The 22,604-nt window shown below is 35.2% G+C and overlaps 2 protein-coding genes across 6 annotated transcripts; one reads left to right on the forward strand and one right to left on the reverse strand.

Annotated features, from left to right (window-relative positions):
• Positions 1-3,351: 3,351 nt before the first annotated feature.
• Positions 3,352-15,046, forward strand: LOC133317427 (methylcrotonoyl-CoA carboxylase subunit alpha, mitochondrial). Of its 4 annotated transcripts, none has more exons than XM_061519291.1 (16): positions 3,352-3,769; positions 3,869-3,990; positions 4,090-4,237; positions 4,724-4,861; positions 5,105-5,200; positions 5,302-5,361; positions 11,419-11,511; positions 11,590-11,701; positions 12,333-12,434; positions 12,577-12,713; positions 13,069-13,306; positions 13,391-13,557; positions 13,675-13,791; positions 13,927-14,169; positions 14,271-14,366; positions 14,731-15,046. In XM_061519291.1, the coding sequence occupies exons 1-16, from the start codon at positions 3,434-3,436 to the stop codon at positions 14,737-14,739; spliced, it is 2,214 nt and encodes a 737-aa protein (XP_061375275.1). In that variant the 5' UTR covers positions 3,352-3,433; the 3' UTR covers positions 14,740-15,046. The 4 variants fall into 4 exon arrangements, with proteins under 4 accessions (XP_061375275.1, XP_061375283.1, XP_061375289.1 ...); XM_061519299.1 differs by having other exon boundaries at positions 3,597-3,769; positions 3,869-3,994; positions 14,731-15,043; XM_061519305.1 differs by having other exon boundaries at positions 3,597-3,761; positions 14,731-15,042.
• A 3,157-nt stretch (positions 15,047-18,203) lies between these two features.
• On the reverse strand, positions 18,204-20,536 carry LOC133317509 (uncharacterized). 2 transcript variants are annotated; one of them, XM_061519379.1, is made up of 3 exons: positions 20,332-20,536; positions 19,768-19,913; positions 18,204-18,722 (listed from the first exon to the last, which is right to left on the reverse strand). In XM_061519379.1, the coding sequence occupies exons 2-3, from the start codon at positions 19,895-19,897 to the stop codon at positions 18,334-18,336; spliced, it is 519 nt and encodes a 172-aa protein (XP_061375363.1). In that variant the 5' UTR covers positions 19,898-19,913; positions 20,332-20,536; the 3' UTR covers positions 18,204-18,333. The 2 variants fall into 2 exon arrangements, with proteins under 2 accessions (XP_061375363.1, XP_061375370.1); XM_061519386.1 differs by lacking the exon at positions 20,332-20,536 and adding an exon at positions 20,170-20,295.
• Between the last annotated feature and the right edge of the window lie 2,068 nt (positions 20,537-22,604).

Here is a 22,604-nt window from a genome sequence, read left to right on the forward strand (position 1 = left end):
AAGATCAAAAGGTTCAACACTCTTAGTAATACTAGAAGGAAAAGACACACGATGATGCTTAGCAAATTCACAAACATCACAATGAAAAGACTCAACAGACTTAGACAAAAACAATGACGGAAATAAAGATTTGAGTAAACTAAATGGAGGATGACCTAAGCGCTTATGATGAAGCCAAATCAAAGAATCAGCAGTTGATTGACCATGAGACATCAAGATGTGATCTGTTACTTTATTTGCAGGAGATTGTGACACCAGATAGTACAGCCCACCTTGCTCTTTAGCACTACCAATCGTCTTCCCCGTGGCGAGATCCTGAAAAACACAATGGGTAGGATAGAAGGTTACAGTACAATTCAAATCTTTTGTAATTTTATGAATAGAAAGAAGATTCGTGGAGAGTTTAGGAACATGAAGAACATCCTTAAGATGTAAGGACTGCTGTAAGTTTATGTCACCAGAACCCGCAACTGATGTATGAGAGCCATCAGCTACGGCTATTGTATGAGTTCCAATGGTAGGATGATAAGAAGTAAAGGAGTCAGCACAACAAGCCATATGATCAGTAGCACCAGAATCAACAACCCAAGAATGTTTAAAATCATTACATGAAGAAAAGAAAGAATAAGTTTTGGAGCTCATACCAGTCATAGTCAAAGCACTAGTATCAGATGGCATACTCATAGAATCAAGAATGGTTCGGAGCCGTTCCAACTCATCTGGACGAAATGCAGGTTGGGTCTTATTAGGTGCAGGAGTTATTTCAGAGGAAGTAAAATGCGCTTGACCACGCAACCTTGCCATCTTTTCTAAGACATATTGCTTTCCATGGAGGCGAAAACATAGATCTTTGATATAACCTGTTCTTTTACAATAAGAACACCATCGATCATCTCTTCTAGAAGATGCACCATCAGAAAACTTGGTAAATGAACTCCTTTGAGAAGAGGCCATACTGCACAAAACTTGTCAAAGAATAGCACCAAGTATCCAAAAAATACGGAACAAATACCAAACGACGTCCGATCTGAGAAAAAATCACAGATCCAGGAAGAGGATGAAGAGACGATCAGAACTCTGTTGACCGGAGCTGGAAAGAAACAGTCACGCGCCGATGGAGGTGTCTGCGAGTGGGCCCCACTCGCCGGGAGTGTGGCAGCGCGTGGGAGCGCGTGCGGCGGCCGCCGGAGCTGGGATTTTCACCGTGAGGTCGTCCGGAGGTGGCGGTCCCTTCTGTGGCTGAGCGGAGTCCAAAAGGTCACCAGAAAGTACTGTTCCAGTGATGAACAGTAGTGGGTTTGAGTCGTTCTTAAGAGATCCGGCCGTCAATTGATTGTAAAAGGTCCACAAACTGATAGATCAGAGAAAAAAGGTTTGAAAACAGGTCCTCTCGGTCCAAAAAAGGTCCCCGGAAAAAATTTCCGGTGGCGGCTGATTGGCGGCGAGAGGAGGAAAGGAGAAACGGTAATTGCGGAAGCAGAGCCCTCAGGATCGAGAGCTCTGATACCAACTTGAAAGAAAAGGGTATTTGAAATATTATTGAATTGTATAAATAATCTGTACAAAGAGATCTCTATTTATAGAGAATGAAAACCCTAATACTTGACCTAATGGGCTTGGCCCAATACAACAAATACTAATAATAATAAAATAACAAATATTTACAACAGTTATGCTATAAGAATCATTTTGTGTTTTTGGATCATTGTGTGCATTGAAAGAAGTGAAATTATATCCTATTGAGCGATGATCCAAAATTTGCAGAGTGTATGAAGCAGTTAGAGCCTATTGGTTATCTATTATTTGTTAGTTATCACTGTTTATAATTTTGATACTTGGTTATCAAAACTAATTTTCCTTTTTAGATAGATAAGTGGCTCAACACATATGTTCATTATGTAATTATTTTTTTACATGCATATATATAATTTTGTATCTGGACCTTAAGTAGTAGAAAGTAGAAACTTTACGTTTCATGTCATTTCTACGTTTTATGTTTCTAACACCCCTTTTCCTTTCTACATAGAAACTCAAAGTTTGACAAGATTGGTCATCATACTACTAGTCTAAGTAAATTGGATATCAATGATTTGTTTTTCTTTTTTTGTTTTTTTTTGTTTTAATATATAAATAGAACTATTTTGGAACTATAAAAAGAACTATTTTGGAAAATTAATTTGATTGGGATAAATTAAATTGATTTCAAAATAGATTTAATTTTTGAATTAGTCTAAAAAAAAGTTGGATTCTTCACTGGTTTTGATAAATGTGGTTCGATTCGTTTTGCTTCATAATTTGATCCGGTTCATTTGATTTTTTCACATTCTTAAAAGTGAATACGATTAATACAATTTTTAAAGCAGTTCAAAATAATATAATTCATTTGAAAAATTGATTTAATTTTTTGAACATCCCTAAATAAAGAGCTCAATTTTCATATACTAGGAGTACTTATTTCTTTGTTAAAAAAGAAAGAAAAATATAAAATATAGATAAAAATAACTTTAAAAATGAAAATAGTATAAAAATATTATTTTTTTACCATATATAATAAGAGATACGTTATACTTATATACCACTATTTTAGGTTTACCACCCTTACTGCTTGATTGATTATTGTTTGATCAATTTTAAGTCAACAATAATTTTCTTTTTCCAATCGTTGATTTCAATTTGATCCAACAATAACCAATAAAATGGTAAGCCTAAAATAGGGATAAATATAACCGCCCCCCATATACAAAAGGGAATAAAATATTTAATGTTACTTTAAAAAAATTTGTCTAATATTCAACGAAACAACGTTATTTTGGTTGAAAAGTTAAGAAATTAGAATGATAAAAACTACTATAACCTTGAAATAAATTAAAGTTCTACACATCATGATTTCAATCCCAAAAACAATATGGTTTTGGTCAACATTAATTAGAAAAAGAAAAACGAATCCTACAACAAATGATGTATCGAGCATTGGCCCAAGATGAACACCGAAATATTTTCCTATTAAGACATGAGCACATGGGAAGAAGAATCCAGTGGGCCACACCCCAACAACTGTTTGATATTCCTTCCACGGTTCCACCCAATGCGCAGGCTTCCAAACTTTGCAATTCATCGAAGATTACCTGCTTCAGGCCCATTTAAAGCCCAATAAAATCAGGCCCATTTCAAAAGGTGATTTAGTGGATGACTACAGACTAGAGTTAGGCTTCCGCCAATTAAAAAAGAAAAAAAGAGAGGCTTTGACAGTATTCTTTAAAATAAGACCAACATCATCGTCGACATCCATATCGCATTCCATGCCATTACAGCACAGCACACTTATCAATTATCATTTCATTGTTTCGATTGTACCAAACTACCCTCAACAACGTTGCCCATGCCTTAAAATAACACCAAAACAGTGTCAGTGTCTTGCATTCCAAACCAGGCCATGGCTTCCGTGATGTTGTTCCGCAGAAAGCTTAGCAATTGCAGCAACTTTCTCTTGCACTCGCACGTGCACTTGCGCGTGCGAGGCTTCTCGGAGGGGAAGAAACAGCGCATAGAGAAGATTCTAATAGCGAACAGAGGGGAAATAGCTTGCAGGATCACAAGGACAGCAAGGAGGCTCGGGATTCGAACCGTCGCCGTTTACAGCGACGCCGACAAGGATTCTCTGCACGTGACCTCAGCTGATGAAGCTATACGAATCGGTCCACCACAACCTCGACTCAGTTACTTGAATGCACCTTCCATCGTTGATGCTGCAATACGTTCCGGTGCGCAGGTCAACTCTATTATACTTCTTCTCTTCCTTTTTCATTTTCAACTTAAAAAACTAAAAAAAGGGGTTCTTTTTTAAAGGATGATGTGTTTTGGTTATTAGGCTATCCACCCTGGATATGGATTCCTCTCTGAAAGTGCTGAATTTGCTCAGCTTTGTGAAGATAAGGGTCTTACGTTTATTGGTCCTCCAGCTTCTGCTATTCGAGATATGGGTGACAAAAGGTAGGTATGGTATGCTACACTTTCATTTCTTGCATTTTGTTAATGTTTATAAAGCGTGTATTCAGCTGATCAAATTTTTTGTTGTTGTGAATATATCAGTGCTTCGAAGAGAATAATGGGGGCTGCTGGGGTGCCCCTTGTGCCTGGATATCATGGAAGTGAACAAAATATTGATAGAATGAAGTTGGAAGCGGATAAAATTGGGTATCCTATCCTAATCAAGCCAACCCATGGAGGCGGTGGAAAGGTGCTTTGAACCTTGATATTTATTCTCATACAAGTTATTCCATAGGGGTGTGGTACTTTTCTTTCTTTTCTAGTCAATTTATTTACTCTCTGTGCTGGATGATAATTAATTGTGAATGTGTTTGGCCAATTTTGTGAAATGTGTTGCCTTATGCATTTAGTCCGATTCAATGTGGGTTTTCGCGGGTGTCTATGCTTCTCAAATTGATTGTGATGGTTTTAGGTTGCTGATATCATGTTGTAATTATGATACTGTGAACCTTAGTCGTCTCATTCTCTTTGATAAGTGATCAATAATGCATATCGTTATTATAATGTGTAATAACTCTTTTTAGGTTTCTACATGTTTAGGAGTTGAAAATTTATACTAAGAATTACAGTTCTTTATGGTGAAAACGGATGAGAAAGAGATTATAAAAGATAGTCTTTGTTGCTCATGAGCTTACAATTTCATTCTGTTGAAATTTGGACTGTGTGAATATTGTAGGGTATGAGGATTGTACACACTCCAGATGAATTTGTTGAATCGTTCCTAGCAGCACAGCGCGAGGCAGCTGCTTCTTTTGGTGTCGACACGATATTGCTGGAGAAGTATATTACACGGCCAAGGCACATTGAAGTCCAAGTATTCAAATTGATTTTATCATTCCTGCTGTCATATTTCTCCTGGAAGTTTCATTGGTTGCTTACTTTTCTTCTGAAAAATTTAAAGTGCCTCATAGGGGATATTCTTTAGTCCTGATATTATGTTTTCACTTCTTCATATTTTTAATGGAACAACGGGATTAAAATAATGGGCAACAACAAAAAATGTTCATGTCTTTTTGACTTGAGTTTGTTACAGATTCTTTTCTGTTTGACATCGTAGATATTTGGGGACAAGCATGGTAATGTTCTGCATTTGTATGAGAGAGATTGCAGTGTGCAGAGAAGACACCAAAAAATAATTGAAGAAGCTCCAGCTGTAAGGCTTACATTGCATGTCCTTAATATATATATATATATATATATATACACACACATAAATTTCGCTGGAGTTGTGAACCTGTGCTAATACATTTGCAGCCAAATATTTCTACTGATTTTCGTGCGCACTTGGGCCAAGCTGCTGTATCTGCAGCAAAGGTGAGGTCCTTTTATTTCAAAATGCTAAACTGTACTATCTTAGCCACTTGCAATAGCTTCATCAAGCTTTTGACGGATCTGAAGTCATTTGTTCATTGACTTCTGCTAAGGAATGAAGACCTTCAGATAACTTGTATTCGGGATTGGACTTATTTTGAATTTTATCAATTTTTTTCTTTTCCTCCAAAAAGGTATCAATATTTGCTTTCTAGTAATATCTAATGTCAATGTCAGCGAAATTATATTAATTATACAAATTATGTTGCCTAGTTAATTAAAGTAGCATTAAAATGTGATGTTGTTTAACCATGTTCACTTGCTGGCAAAATCCCATGCCAACACTTTGCTGAATCGTTGTTTTTCTGGATATAGCATGGTTGTTTCTCTACCTTCTTTTTAAATGAAGTGCTGTGTCTTATCTTATCCACCTGGTGGGAGAAGGCTTTTGTTGTTGTTGTGTCTTCTCTTGGCAATATTTGAATTTGTGCATTTTAAAACTGTAGATCACTTGAAAGGTTATCAAGGAAAAATAAGAAAGCTATTTGGTGTCAAGCAATCTGTTGAGAGAGAGAAGATCATAGTGTTGATCTTTTATGAGAAAAACAAACATCAGAAACTGTAAAGAACCAATTGTTGGGTGAGGCTACATTAATGGTTTTATATATTTCAACAGAAACGATATTGTGCAACAGTTTATTTTTTATTCTGACTAATGAACTTGTTTTAAATACAAAACTGAGCTCATGCGGTTGCCACTAACCAGCTGATTTTGTTGGTCCACAAAATCAGCAACAAACTAACAAAGCAATAACAGTAAAATGCAGTAAACAAACTCCTAAACAAAAGACTAATCAATTTAAAAAACAACTAATTAACTCCTAAAAACAGGACATCAACAGCAGCCTTGAAACACCAACATTCTCCTCCTGGATCAAGTGTTGCACACTCCTAGCTTCTTCTCCCTGAGAAATTCAAATCGACTAACATGAAATGACTTGGTGAATATATTTGCAATTTGGTTTTCTGAATTGCAGTACAATTAGCTTCACTTCTCCAGCCTTCTGCACTTCTCTCAAAAAATAATACTTGATCTTAAAATGCTTTGTTCTTCCATGAAATACTGGATTCTGTGAAATAGCTAGAGCAGCTTGATTATCCACAAATACTTCTATGCCTTCTTTTTGCTCCAAATGCAGGTTATCCATCAGTTTCTTCAACCATAATGCTTGGTTTACAGCTGCAGTAGCTACAATGAACTCAGCTTCTGCAGTTGATTGGGCCACTATTTCCTGCTTCTTTGAACACCAAGAAAAACAAGCTGACCCAAATGTAAAACAATAACCCGAAGTACTTTTCATATCATCCACTGATCCAGCCCAGTCACTGTCAGAATACCCTTGCAACTTAAACTTCTGAATTCTGCAAAATTTGATTCCATATGAAAGAGTACCTTTCAAGTACCTTAACACCCTTTTTGCAGCTACCATATGCAGTTCACTTGGACAATTAAGAAACCTAGACAAGACACTTACGGTAAACATAATGGCTGGCCTAGTTGCAGGGAGACACATAAGGCAGCCAATTAAACTCCTATAAACTCTTTCATCTGCAGATTCCGATTCATCTTTCTTTTGAAACTTTTCCTTTTGACCCATTGGAATACTTACACTCTTGCACTCCTCCATGTTGAATCTTTTCAGAATCTCCTTCAAGTACTTATTTTGATAGATAAAAATTTCATTTTCAGTTTGTCTAACCTCCATCCCCAAAAAATATGACATCTCACCAAGATCAGTCATTTCAAACGTTTTCATCATTTCCCTTTTGAATGCAGTAATCTGAGAATTATTACTCCCTGTTACCAGCATATCATCCACGTAAAGAGACACCACCACTAAGTCAGATGCTAACTTCTTGACATATAAAGTGGATTCACTAAGACTTTTTATGAAACCCAATCCCAGCAAGTGCTCATCCATCTTGCTGTATCATGCTCTAGGAGCTTGCTTCAAACCATAGAGAGCTTTTCTCAGCAAATAAACCTTCTCCTCCTGATCTGGTGTGACAAAGCCTTCTGGCTGCTCAACATAAATCTCCTCTTGCAACTCTCCATTCAAAAAAGCAGATTTCACATCTAACTTGCCAAGGCAAGAATCATTCTAATTGTATCTAGTCTTGCAACCGGAGCAAAGGTTTCTGAGAAATCAACTCCCCAAACCTGTGCATATCCCTTCACCACTAACCTGGCTTTATGCTTATTCACTGAGCCATCAGGATTGAGTTTGGTCCTGAAAACCCATTTTACTCCAATCACTTTCCTGTCCTCAGGTCTTTCTATTAGCTCCCATGTCTGATTTTTTTCTATCATAGCCAACTCTTCCTTCATAGCATTCATCCACCTCTGATCACTTTTAGCTTCCTCATAACTTGAAGGTTCCAAAACAGCCACACTACACCTCTGATATATATCAGTCAGAGATCTGGTACCTCTAATTGGATCATCATCTACTAGCTCATCATAATCCAGTGAGACCTCCTTATGCTTTGCTTGTGGCTCATCTGTCCAGTCCCACTGCTCATCTTCTAGGAACTGAACATCCCTGCTATTGATCACCTTCTTTGTCTGTGGTTGATAGATCTTGTAGGCTTTTGACGCCAGACTATAGCCAATGAAAATTCCAGGTTCAACTTTTTCTCCCAGCTTGTCTCTCTTGACCTGTGGAATGTGAGAAAAACACAGACAACCAAACACTTTCAAATTTTTTAGAAATGGCTTGAAACCAAACCAAGCTTTGAAAGGTGTCTTCTTTTCCAGTACCCTTGTATACAGTCTATTTAACAAAAAAACAGTTGTGTTTGCTGCTTCTGCCCAAAATTCTTTTGGTAGATTCTTCTCATGCAGCAGACACCTAGTCATTGCCATAATGGTTCTATTCTTTCTTTCAATAACTCCATTTTGCTGTGGAGAATAAGGAACGGTAAGTTGATGCTCAATTCCAGCTTCCTCACAGAAAATGTTAAACCTTTGTGAAGTGTATTCTGTTCCATTATCAGATCTGATGACTTGAATTTTGCAGCCACTTTGAGTCTCAACCCATCTCTTAAACTTCAGAAATATCTCAGCAACTTCTGACTTTTGCTTCATAAAATAAATCCAGCACATTCTAGTATAATCATCAATGAAGATAAGAAAATACTTGCTGCCATTTAGTGAAGGAGTCACGTGAGGACCACAAAGATCTGTATGAATTAGTTGTAGCTTCTTTGTAGCTCTCCAGGTGGATTCTTTGAAAGGAAGTCTTGTCTGTTTGCCCAAAAAACAAGCTTTGCACCTTGTGATCTGCTCCTCCAGGATTGGTAACCCAGTTGCCATTTCATTCTTCTGCATGAATAGTAAGCCTTTGTAATGAAAATGCCCCAGCCTTTTGTGCCATATTTCTGAATCACTAGCCTGACACTTGAATGCCGCTTGCTCCTTCTCAAGGGGATTTAGAGAAAAACTCTTCTGTTGCATCTTTATTCTGAACAGCTCCTGACCATTTGAGTCAAAGATCAAACACTTCCCTTCTTCAAATATCACTTTAAATCCCTTTTCTACCAACTGCCCCACACTCAGCAAATTCTGATCAATATCAAGCACGTACATCACACCTGAAACCAGCTTAGTTCCAACATAGCTCTCTATTGCTACAGTCCCTTTACCTTTCACTTCTAGATACTCTCCATTTCCAATTCTCACTCTTGACTGCAATGACTTGTCAAGGTCTCTAAATAGCTTTTCATCACTTGTCATGTGGTTTGTGCAACCACTATCAACAAGCCAACTATCACATGGAGCACTAGAGGAGAAACAAGAGGTAGCAAATAATTGATCTGCCTCATGCTGGTCTGTAACATGTGCCTCACCTTGCTGTTGATCTCCCTTTTCTTTGCAGAACCTTTCAATGTGTCCAAGCCTATGACACTTTCTGCACTTTACATCTGGCCTCTTCCAACATCTGAAGTGTGGGTGATTCTGCTTTCCACAATGTTTACAATAGGAATGCTCGCCCCAATTGTTCTTAGAGTTGATTGCATTGTTCTCTCCTGCAGCAGCTTCTGAACCACCTCATTTCTTCCATCTTACATCATGCTGTTCTTTAGCCTGCAAAGCTCCTTCTGTACTTCCTTCAAGCCTCGTTAACCTTCTCTGCTCTTGTGCTTGCAGAGCACTTAGCAATTCTGCCAACTTGATTTGAGACAAATCCTTGGTATTCTCTAAAGATGCAATGGTTGCTTCAAACCTTTCGGGCAAGGAGACAAGACCTTTTTGCACTAGCCTATTATCAGAGAGGTCAGTGCCTAGAGCTCTTGCTTGATTTGCAATATTTACCAACTTATCAGAATACTCCTTAATTGTTTTAGACTCCTTCATCTACTATCTCTCAAATTGTGTGATCAGATTCAGCCCCTTCATGCTTCTAATCCTCTCATCTCCTTTATACTCATCTTTGAGGAAGTCCCAAATAGTTTGAGCTGATTCACAAGCCATAATTCTGCTGAAAATGGCAAGTGAGACAGCAGCATATAAACAAGACTTTGCCTTTGCTTTTCTTGTTATCCTCTCCTTATGAAACTTGATCTGATTGATGGTTGGATTTTTCAGGAAGGGGAGCAACTTCATAATCTTGTTCTACAGCTTCCCAAAAATCGCAACCCTCTAGATAGGCTTGCATTCTCACTGCCCATGCTTGATAATTTTCTCCATCGAATATTGGTGGAGCCATTGCTGAAAAACCACTCGATCCTCCCTCCATTAATTTCTCAAGTCACTCACAGCCCCTTAAGATCAACCAGGCTCTGATACCAATGTTGATCTTTTATGAGAAAAACAAACATCAGAAACGATATTGTGCAACAGCTTATTTTTTATTCTGACTAATGAATTTGTTTTAAATACAAAACTGAGCTCATGCGGTTGCCACTAACCAGCTGATTTTGTTGGTCCACAAAATCAGCAACAAACTAACAAAACAATAACAGTAAAATGCAGTAAACAAACTCCTGAACAAAAGACTAATCAATTTAAAAAACAACTAATTAACTCCTAAAAAACAGGACATCAACAGCAGCCTTGAAACACCAACACATAGGGACTCCCTAAAATTTGTCAAATGAGTCGGCGAATATCACTGTCTTCTAGTATTGTATTCTTATTACTGTAATATTCAGTATAATAAGGAGAAGTTCAATAGTACAATAATTAATGTAACATTAAACAAAAAAAGAAACTATTCTATTTCTGCACATTTCTTCACAACGCATTCTTCTCTGAATCACAACCAACCAATGTATTGCGGTAATTTAGACTTTAGGCTTGTTTAACTCACTTAAGAACCCGAAATGAAAAATGTTAGCACCATAGCGGTATTTATTAATACTGACAAGAAAAGTTAGTAAAAATGCAGAAATATTCAGCGAATGGGGTTTACTGAATGCTTTCAGCAGTGACTTCCCCTTCTGGGTTCTACTTCCTATATTATTATTTTTATGTTAACTTTTTCCTTTAATATATGCTCATTCATTTTATTATATAACAATAGTTTATTTTCATATGCATTCAATGCTTAAAATGAGAAAATATTCAAATGTTAAAAATTCTGTGCTAAAAATTTTGGACAATGAAATTCATTGTTTGAGTTTAGCAGTAAGGGTTTTCACATATGTCTAATACATACTTAGTATTTACCTCTCAACTATTTTACTTATATAGTTATTCATTTAGAAATAATGATATGGTGTCTTTGGCAGGTTTTAAGACATTAGTTGCCTTTTCTTTTTCTGCTTTATTTTCTCGCTTGGTGTCTGATTATGTGGATTTCAATATGCTAAATTTATGGACATGTCTTCTTTCATGAATTTAATTTTAAACTGTACTCATAACTAATATTTATTGAAATATCTTTGAGAGATGGGGAGTTGTTTCCTTTCATTTATCCCATATCTTCCTGTGGGTCTAATATCTTCATTCAATTCAATATCATCCACTGATTTCATGTTTCTTTCTGATGGCTGAAGGCAGTTAATTATTACAATGCTGGTACTGTGGAGTTTATAGTTGATACTGTCTCTGGCCAGTTTTACTTTATGGAGATGAATACCCGTCTTCAGGTGCTTGGATTGATTTTTACAGTCACTTTGTCCTAGAATTAAGGCTTACAAAGTATAACATGGGGCATGTTTATACAGGTTGAGCATCCTGTCACAGAGATGATTGTTGGTCAAGATCTTGTTGAATGGCAAATCCACGTTGCCAATGGAGAAGCTCTTCCATTGAGTCAATCACAAGTACCCATATCAGGTCATTCTGCTTTTCGTGTGTCTCTCTTCTTTTTTTGGTTTAATTTCTTTGTCTCCCATCCCTTTTCCTTTTTTGAATGGGTGTGTGGAGATGAGTTTTTGGGTTGGCTTTGCTTATTTCCATATTAAATGATTTCTTAATGGATTGAAGTTGACAGTTGGATGGTTCTATGGTTGACTAAATATTTACTTCTACATTTGGTTGGTTAGTTTCTCCTGAGCCGCAAAATGGAAAATATTCTGTGACTGGTGTCTACAGGTTTAAAGATATGATTTTTTTAATTTTTAATTTTTTGTAAACTGGGTGATTGGAAGTCATATATTAGTATTTAAGCCTAAATTCCATTATATACTCTGCAAGGAGAAAAAACTCTCGCTTGTATTTATGTCTAATTGCTGGAGAAGGTCATCTTAGTGACTTCCTCAAAATTTTACCCAGTAATGATGCCAAATGAACTGGTGTTTATAAAAATAAAGAACATGTAGAAAATTGTTATAAGCCAATAGTTAATGATTTTGAGCTTGTCAATTATTTTATATTATTGCTAGAATATGTAAGAGATCCATCTGTTATGCAGAATTGCAGACACTTTAAAGTCTCTGTATATTATAATTCTGTGTTTTGATGGCAGGCCATGCTTTTGAAGCTCGAATCTATGCTGAAAATGTTCCAAAAGGATTTCTTCCAGCAACAGGAGTTCTACATCATTATCATGTTCCAGTCTCATCCGCAGGTCAGTTACACAAAATTAGCATAGTAATTTATTTGTGGTGGATCTGAAAACTTAACCACTTTCTCCAGTTGGATGAACACAAAACTTAAAGATAGATTTGTGTGCCTGTCTTTTTACTTGCTGAAATCTTCTATTTTGGCAGTCCGTGTGGAGACTGGAGTTAAAGAAGGAGATGCTGTTAGCATGCACTATGATCCAATGATTGCTAAGCTTGTGGTGTGGGGGGAAAATCGTGCTGCAGCCTTGGTCAAACTGAAGGATTGTTTGTCAAAGTTTCAGGTATGCTTAAATTTTTGTATTGCCTTTGGCCTTTGCTATAATGAACTGTTAAGTTATCATATCATGATTGTGGTTGAGGCTTTTGCAGTAAATTGAACTCTTTCCGTATTTAGATGTTATGTGACTTTCAATCCTGTATTTGTTTTCTTTGGGACCAAGGGTGGACATGGTTTTTGTGTGTTTTGTGGGTGTGTTTTGGGGGTGGGTGGGGAGGGTGTGGGGTGGGGTGGGGGTTATATATAGTGTGTAGACATGTAAGAAACTGAGGCATTTTAGATCGAAAATTATTTCTCCCTGTATTCCATCTATTAGAAATCTTGCTCCACATTTAAATTGCTAATATCTTCTTCCACAGGTTGCGGGTCTACCAACCAATGTCAACTTTCTTCTAAAGCTTGCTAATCACAGGGCATTTGAAAATGGCAATGTGGAGACTCACTTTATTGATAACTACAAAGAAGACCTCTTTGTTGGTGGTGTTGACAATCCAGTATCTGCCAAAGAAGCATATGAAGCTGCTAGACTTAGTGCATCCCTTGTGGCTGCTTGTCTCATTGAGAAAGAGCATTTCATATTGGCAAGAAATCTCCCTGGTAAATTGTCCCATTTTTTTTTTTGCTTAATGTTGAGTTGTTTTTATAAATCTCCTTGGTATTTACATTTGTTACTGTGTTCAGCGGGCAGCAACTTACTCCCTATATGGTATGCTTCTCCACCATTTAGGCTCCATCATCAAGCTAAGCGTAGAATAGAACTTGAGTGGGATAATGAATATAGTAGTGGTAGCTCAAAGATATTGAAGCTTACCATCACTTATCAGCCTGACGGGAGATACCTGATTGAGGTAACATCTTAGTATACCATATGAAATAGTTGTTGTTATTATTATTATTTTTTCCTGTTTTATTGTGCCACAAAATCTTTAAAGAGTTTGACTCAAGATGATATTGTATACTTCCAGACAGAAGAAAATGGATCTCCTGTTTTAGAAGCCAAAGCAACGTATGTGAAAGATCACTATTTTAGAGTTGAAGCTGACGGTGTAATCAAAGATGTTAATCTAGCAGTTTACACAAAGGTATTTGTCTTCTGCTGAGAAGATGATTTTAGAGTATTTTGTGGATTGATTTGGTGAAATATTTTGGTGCTGTATCCTTCTTGATTGTCAAATAAAATTCTTAATAAAGCTGATATAGTTTTCCTTGGGATTCAGGAGCAAGTAAGGCATATTCATATTTGGCAAGAGTCCTATCATCATTATTTCCGAGAAAAACAAGGTCTCGAGTTGTCTGAGGATGAAGAATCCCAATATAAACCCAAATTTGAAACATCAGCCAACCCTCAAGGAACTGTTGTGGCACCCATGGCAGGCTTGGTGGTCAAGGTTCTAGCGAATAACAAGACAAGAGTAGAAGAGGGACAACCTGTGTTAGTATTAGAAGCAATGAAGATGGAGGTTTGTACAATTGCTCCTTAAAATGTTGGAAACTCCTCTGTGACTTCTTTTTATCATTTATTCCGGAAGTTATAACCAACAACGTTCTGTACTTTTTCTAGCATGTTGTAAAGGCACCATCTTCTGGCTATGTTCACGGGCTTCGAGTTACAGTGGGTGAACAGGTTTCTGATGGCAGTGTCCTTTTCAATGTAAAGGTTAGTTAGTTGCCTTTTCTATTCTTCACATTGGCCATGGCCTGATTGTACTTGCAATATTATTAGTGCTTTTATATTTTCAGTACATCATTTCATTTTATGCTCTGTTTTGATGTTTACTTCTTTGTGCGGGTATAATGTATAATACTTAGGGTCTGCTTGTTTGAATAGGTAAAAATGAGAAAGATGGAAAACTGAAAATGTATTTAGATGTTAATACAATTGAAAATGACAATGTATCTTCACTTTATGTTCGAATACATCAATTTTTGGTTTTAGCTATCATTAAATGAAATTCCTCATTTGTTGGTTTACCTTATCCTATAAACACAATGGTACATCTTATAGTTTTGTGTTTGTGCAGGATCAATAAAATCATTCATGGATTATAACTTTTCGCCGTGATGGTTGAAGAGTGACGTAATCATTTGAACGTGGAATTATACGCAGATGGACAACCGACACATGGAAGTTGATTACTTGTTGAACAATCTTTGTAACCCAAATCATCATGTTACAGAGGATGAAATGTACTTTACAATAATGCAAGTAGTTCTTCCAATCATTAATAACAAAGCTAGGAATTGCTTCATTTTTAGATATTCTTCCGATAGATCTCTAAATCTTCTTTTTCTTCTACGATAGCTTCCCTTCTAACACTTTAAATTATGTGATTGTCGGAACTATATGCTAAGTACAACTCTTGGCTTCTGACAATTAGTTAAAATTTTAGTTTTAATAAATGAAATTAAATCGCCAGTGCCTAAAACATTTAGCAAATGTTTGGATGGAGAATGGAGGGAAGGGTTGACTCTTTTCTTGGTTAAAAAAATATATAAAATACTTTTAAAAATTGAATAAAACATAACTGGAAAATTAAATAATAATTTCATGTTATTCCTTTTATTTAAAAAATTCTTAAATGAATGTTTACTTAAAATGATTGATTTTTTTTTTTTCGCTCCTGAACACCTCCTAAAAACATAGGGATAGTTATTGTACTATCACATTTTCAGAAATTATTTCCCTAATTGCCACATGTTCAAAATATTTTTTCAAATTGTCATGCGGCTAAACTCATTATAGCCTATAGCACGTTTGGTGTGCCCACGTGTCATGATGTTTAAGGCCACCAAACTCGCTGCTGGCCATAGCAAGTTTGATGGTCAAAGTGTCAGCTTGCTCCGACTTAGAGTGAGACACATGGCAAGCTCCCACCAAACATGTTGCGAGTCATAACACGTTTATTCTGCACTATCACCTTGCTTTGACTTAATGTGGGACATGTGGCGAATAGCCACAAAACGTGCTAGCGGGTATAGCATGAACAATTCAAATGGTAAAAAAAAAAAAAAAAAACTTGACTGTATGCCACATCGTATAATACATGTCGTGGGCCAGAACAACACCTTCATCCACCTCTGTGTTAGAACTGTCCATACGCCACGTCGGATTCTACATGTCGTGGGCAGGAACCATTATTGTAGACATTGGTGGGGGTGGGGGTGGGGATGGTGAGGGGGACACATACCTATTTTCAGGATTCGCCAACGGCTCCCTGTTAATGTCGATGGAATGAAAGGAAGGGAGGGATGTTGACTGCTAGAACCCAACTCTCTTTACTCGAAGCACATATAGCAGTCAATCGAGACAGATTTTGACCTTGTAATCTCAAGTTCTTGTATATTGTCTTCTTTAGATAATTATAACTGCATCGATATATGGGAGGTGCGGAGGTGGGTTTTTATATCACTAAATTCGTTGCACTATACATGCTATGCACCCTAGCAAGTTTTGTGGCTGATTGTCACGTGTCCCCTTTTACCCAGAGCAGACTGACAATGCAGACAATACGTGTTATACCCCTCCAGCACATTTTGTGGTTGCTCACCACCTATCCCACTTTAACTTAGAGCAGACTGACAATGTAGACTAAACGTGCTATGATCCGCAACACGTTTGGTGGGGGCTTGCCATGTGTCTCACTTTAAGTCTGAGTAGGCTGACACTTTAACCACCAAATTTGTTATGGCCCACAACAAGTTTGGTGGCCTTAAACATCGTGACTCGTGGACACACCAAACATGCTATGGACTTTAGTGAGTTTGGCTGCGTGACACTCTAAAGAAATATTTTGGAAGCGTGACAATTAGAGAAATAATTTTTGAACACGTGGCAGTATGATCAATGTCCCAAAAACATACCCTTAATCCATTCGAATTGGCCTTTTATATATTACGAGGCTCCCAACATGACCTTTCTCAATTCAATAAGGTTGGTGCCAGTATCACATGTACAGGGAAGGAAAAGGATCACCTAATCAAAGATTGAATTTCTTATATTATCATTGAAAAAAACACTTTTCATATTGCACGAAAAATGTTTTTTCATATTATGATCCTTCAATTTGAGTGTAATTTTTTTTTAAATAAATACAAGACCTACCATTAATTGAATCACACCATAAGAAAACAATTCTAATGCAACATAAGAAAATAAAATCCCATTAACATTACACTCAAAAATCTTAAAAATTTAATCCAATGCAAACTGAACTTGTTATGTTCAATAATTTCACTAAGGGCATGTTTGGTGCATAGTATAAGATAAGGCATGATAGTATAAGACTTGATAGTATAAGACCTGATTATATAAGACCTGATTGAATTTTAATACTATCTAGCATTTGGCACGGTATTGTATAAAATAATATATTGTATAAGATAATATCATTTAATATTTGGTAATACACTATATAATACTATATATGATAAAAATAAATATTTTTAATAAAAATACCCTTTAATAAAGAATTTATTTAATTATTCAAAAAATGACATATGATATTAATTTTTATAAAAATTTATTGATCAGTGTGTCCAAAATATAAATTAATTTTTATAAAAATAAAAATATTCAATATTTTAAAAAATAAAAAAATTGAAAAATTAATTTTTATTTTAATGGATTAATATTAAAATAATATATTAATTTTTGAGAATTACATTGGTTAACGATGTTAATACATCAATCTCTTATCAGACTTTATCCCTCACCCTTAGGCCGGATTAAGTTATATATCATTTTGATGTATTAAGAGATTATGTTGTATAAGCTTATACTATACGATGGTCACACAAAACAACTGAAAATGTCATAACGTATAGTATAAGCTTATACTATCATGCCTTATACGTCACATCAAACAGGCCTTAAAGCCCCTGATTTGACAGATTCAGCTTTTTTTCCGAGAATAAAACTGCATCTTATTAATTATAAGTCAAGATATTTTTATACTCTTACTCATTAATCTACTTGTATTCAATGATTCACATTAAAAATTTAAAACCCATTATATTTAAATGGAATCAATAACAAAAATTGAAAATATAACTTATACCGATATAAAATAATACTGACCCATTAATTATAATTATCTACTACTCACAGTAAAAGTGTAATAAATTTTGGATGAATTTGTTATTCTCCTCATATTATAACTCCGTAGTTTATATTTTTTTTTTATAGTAAATTGAAAAAAATGTATTGTTCGAAAAGAATCTCAACCAAATAAATTAAGCATGAGAAATAATTCCTCCAAAAACGTTTTAATTTCACTTTTGTAACAAAAAAAAAAAGGCTTAATAATTAACCTCAATCATTTATCAACTAAAATAGTTCCTAATTGTCGAATCTCCCTAGTACCACCTTTGGGAGGAGTTTAAAGCCTTAATCTTGGATCCGCCCCGAATCGGATTAGTTGCGAAGCAATAAACCGAATTGGAATATTTCCAAAAAAAAAAATAGTTCCTAATTGTCTTGAGATCATAGAAGATTATCCCTAATTCATTTCTTTCAAATTTTAAGTCACAACAAACCACCATTACAATCAAATTCTTCTCAGTACAAGAAAATCACAAGAGATAGTACCTTTCTACAATATGAAGGGGATTCTAGCAATCCCATATCAACCATCAAAACCAGAATAGACTCCACTGTCCCTTAACAACCTCTTCTCTTCTTCAACATAATTTTTCCCCCTGCTTGCCTGACCAAGCTCTCTTTTCCTCTTTTCCTTCTGAGAGAAGGAAAGATTCTTCTTCTCATTCCTAGTCTGAGCAGTTGGCAGCTGCTCTCCTAGGGAAATAGCATCTCTTGTTTTCTGTCGCTGCTCATATGATTCTTCAGTTTCCTTGTCTACACGCTTTTCCTGTCCAGTGGACCACGACCAATCTTGCTTCGTCTCATCCCCTTCTTTGGGTGGGGGTACCTTTAAGACCGAAGGTCCACCTTTATATCCATGTCGCTTCAGTGCTTCAAAGTCAATTACAGCACTTTTCGGCTTTCTAGATTTACCTGTAGACATAAAGTTTATAAAACTAGTAATGAAAGATCATACAGAAACAAAATTAGTGAGAAAATTCTAAGGATGTCAAATTTTAAAAGCAACAGAGAATGAAGATATCATAATATAGATTTCTGAAACAAGCAACCTTCACGAACAAACACTACGTCATTACATTGTGAATGGAGGTTTAAAAATCCTGATAATCTCATTTCCGTTTGCTGGGAAATATCTATTCTAGATGCTAAATAAACTCTTACAAGAAATTTCGTGAAGACGAAAAGTAAAATTAGCATAATTAATTGTATCCTCAAATTAGTCAATCCTTTTTATGCATGTTTATAAATTAGAATCACCTCTAATTTAGGATATAATTAAGTAACACATCCTCCAAAGGACTTTGCTTATAAGTAACTGTATAGCGATCAGGAACTATCTTGCAGTAACTCAAGCTGAGAATGGGTTTAATCCTGAACTAACTGAATCTACATCAATAATCACTATCCACCATAACAAGGAGAAACAAACAATCTCTTCTACAATTGGGCATTATTATCTCTCAATTATCTTTTTGCTTTAGCCAGAACACTTCTATTCTATCAGATGCCAACCACGAAATGATCTTTGGGTTATTGCTACATAATTAGAGTGGTTCATCAGTGTGATTTTAATTTTAACAAGGGATGATTTAACTCGCCCTTAGTTGAAGTCCGACTTAACCTTCTCTCTATATATGTTCAGAAATATTCATATAAACACCCAAAGGAAACTACCTATATCAAAGTTTCATAGCTAGGATGAGCGTCAATCCACATTCTAGGCATGAAGAAAACATCTGAAATAACACGAGATATAATCTGGATGCTCTCTTTGTTGAGATACTTGTCAAATAGACCCACAGCACAAAACACAAAATGTTGGACATAATTACAATAAGCACCTGACCATAATTACAATCAGAAAATTGTTTCACTTTGGCATTCAATCAGACTTCAGCATATATTTCTCCAAGTTATGAAAACAATTAGATAAAGAAAGGGGTTGTACATCAAATACCTTTGGATTTTTTCCCACCAGTTTCATTATCATGTTCAGAGTCAGAATGCAAAGATGATGACACATCTGGTGATGAGTGGTCGTCATCATCATCATCATCATCATCACTCCATGGCAATGTCCTTTTCATGATATGAACAAAAACCCTGCAAAGATACAAACGATGCCATCAGAATGTAGATTAAAACGCCAAAAGTGAGACAAACAGTTCAATCGCTATGAATACCATCATAAGGGTTCAAGTACCAATAATGCTACGCTGCAAACAAACAGTAAGTAATACAGTGAAAGATGCCATGTTCAAATATCGCTCAACAGAAAGAACAACAGTTTTAATCCGAGCAAATGAAACTGATGATATTATTTTATTTTATGTCATCAATTATTAGGAATTGAGGTTACCATCAAACACAGAAACCCATGAAATTTTCAGAAACCCTGCAAGAGCAGAGAACTAAGCTTGCGCGTGGAGTAACCACAGAGAAATAAACATTCATGAATTTTGGGGAAAAAAAATAAAGAAAGAAAGAAGAAAACATAAAGCTGGAAACAGAAAGAGAGTACCGAGAAAAGGAAGTGTGACAAAGAGAAATCGGCGAATTGGAATTGGATTCCTAATTACATTCTCTGCTCAGTAAGTGCCACTCTCAGAATCACAACCCCCAACCATAGCTTTTTAGGGATTTCTCGATTGCGAATTTAGAACCCTATAATTGTTCAAATTCGCAATTTCCTTTTCTCCAATTTGGTACATATGATTGTACAAAATGCAATATTCTCTTAAATATAAATTGAATGATGATCATACCAAGCAAAGCAAAATTACAAAGGACAAACAAATATATATATATATATATATATATATATATATATATATATGGGAAAGTACTTCTTATGTGATTGCAGAAGAAAAAAAGTGCAGCAACACAGGATACGCGTCTGTATCCTGTTTTTTTTTTTGTTTTTTTTTATAGAATCCGCACGTGTATCCTAGGATCCGCACGTGTATGCTAGTGTTAAAAATTTGCTGCAACTTTTCTCATCAGCAGTCACATGAGAAGCGACGGACCCATATATATATGGGATAAGATATCGTGACACCAAGTTATGTTACACCCATGTGACACCCAGTCAATCTCACCGTTAGATCGCTTATGTTGATCCAACGGTTATATTTATTTCCATCTTTGTATGGTCATGATTTTTCAAATTTAATATTTTATATTTATTTTTACTTTTGTATGGTTATGATTTCCCATATTTAATGCTTTCACTTTAAATTTGGGAAATCATGACCATACAAAGATGGAAATAAATATAACCGTTGGATCAACATAAGCGATCTAACGGTGAGATTGACTGGGTGTCACATGGGTGTAACATAACTTGGGTGTCACAATATCTTATCCCTATATATATATATATAGGGTCAGGATCATTTTACACCCGTGTAAGTTATACTCTTAATCTTGTTCTTTGATCCCATTTATATCTAAGGGCTCTATTTTTTTAGTAATGTGAGTCATTGAATACAAGTGGATCAATGGTTAAGATTGAGTGTAAGACTTCTAAATCTTACATCGGTGTAAGAATACCTGCCATATATATATATATATATATATATATATATATATATATATATATATATATATATATATATATATATAGGCTCTAATAGCTCTCATGTCGCTGCAGATCAGAAAATTTGCAGCAACACTTACTTTCACCAGGATTTGGTTCCGTATCTTGTAATTTTTATTTTTTTTTAATTTTAGGATCCGACTTCGTATCTTATGTAAATATATTTGCTGCAAGTTTTTCCATTAGCAGTGACACCAGAAATGAGGAAGCCATATATATATATATATATATATATGGGGAAGAATATACTTTTCACAAAAAAATTGAAAGTGTATCTTATACTGATGTAAAATGATACTGACCATATATATATATATATATATATATATATATATATATATATATATATATATATATATATATATATATATATACAAGTGAAAAAATAATATTGACACCTGCAAATAATGCGATTAACTCTTACTTACATCATTATTCCTTTTAAGCATAAACTGATCAATTCAATCAATGTATAAGTTTAAAAGTTAAAATGAACATGTGGATTTTCGTTATATTGTAATTTTTTAATTTTAATTTTATCCAAGAATATGTTAGTTTTAAAGTTTGAAATATTTAAAAAAAGCAACCCCAATTTAAATTTAATGGCTTCTTTTATATGCGATGAAATAATAAAATATTAGCTATTTTAAATTAGGCTTTAATATTTCTACAGATAATGCAAATAATTATTCATATTCACTTTCAAAATGACGTCGTTCTAGGTTAAAAGATTAAAAAATTATAATGATAAAAATTATTATAACTTTGAAATAAATTTAATTAAAAAATACTTTAATTTTCACCCTAAAATGACATCATTTTAGACTCAACGAAGATAACTTATCTATATTCACTGTAGAAAAAACTAACCCTTTAAATTGACATATATTTTTTTTACCCACTTTGTTTAACTTATAAATTATACATGTTAGATCAGTTTATTTAGCAACATTAAAAAATCTATCCTTTTGAATAAGGTCGACAAAACGGACTCAGTTCGATAGGACGAGTTGAGTTTTTCAACCCACTTCTAAAAGTGGGCCAGGATAGAACGAATTAGTGTAAAAAAAATTCGCGCCGATAAGATAGGCCAAATTTTTTTACCCACTCTAAAAAATAAAACAAGACAAACTAACTCGTTTTTTAACTTATTAATAGCAGTACGGGACGGAGTGCACCGTAACTTTGCAACCTCT

Source organism: Gastrolobium bilobum, unplaced genomic scaffold (genome assembly GCF_033153095.1).
Source record: "Gastrolobium bilobum isolate Gb01-03AN ecotype WA unplaced genomic scaffold, APGP_CSIRO_Gbil_v1 utg18565, whole genome shotgun sequence".
Classification (NCBI taxonomy): domain Eukaryota; kingdom Viridiplantae; phylum Streptophyta; class Magnoliopsida; order Fabales; family Fabaceae; genus Gastrolobium; species Gastrolobium bilobum.

Coding starts and splice junctions, on each gene's coding strand:
- LOC133317509 (XM_061519379.1), bottom strand. CDS start 19,897: ATGAAAAGGACATTGCCATGGAGTGATGATGATGATGATGATGATGAC. Junction 18,723..19,767: donor TGGTGGGAAAAAATCCAAAG/GTATTTGATGTA, acceptor TTATGTCTACAG/GTAAATCTAGAAAGCCGAAA.
- LOC133317427 (XM_061519291.1), top strand. CDS start 3,434: ATGGCTTCCGTGATGTTGTTCCGCAGAAAGCTTAGCAATTGCAGCAAC. Junction 4,238..4,723: donor CCCATGGAGGCGGTGGAAAG/GTGCTTTGAACC, acceptor TGAATATTGTAG/GGTATGAGGATTGTACACAC. Junction 12,714..13,068: donor ATTGTTTGTCAAAGTTTCAG/GTATGCTTAAAT, acceptor CTTCTTCCACAG/GTTGCGGGTCTACCAACCAA.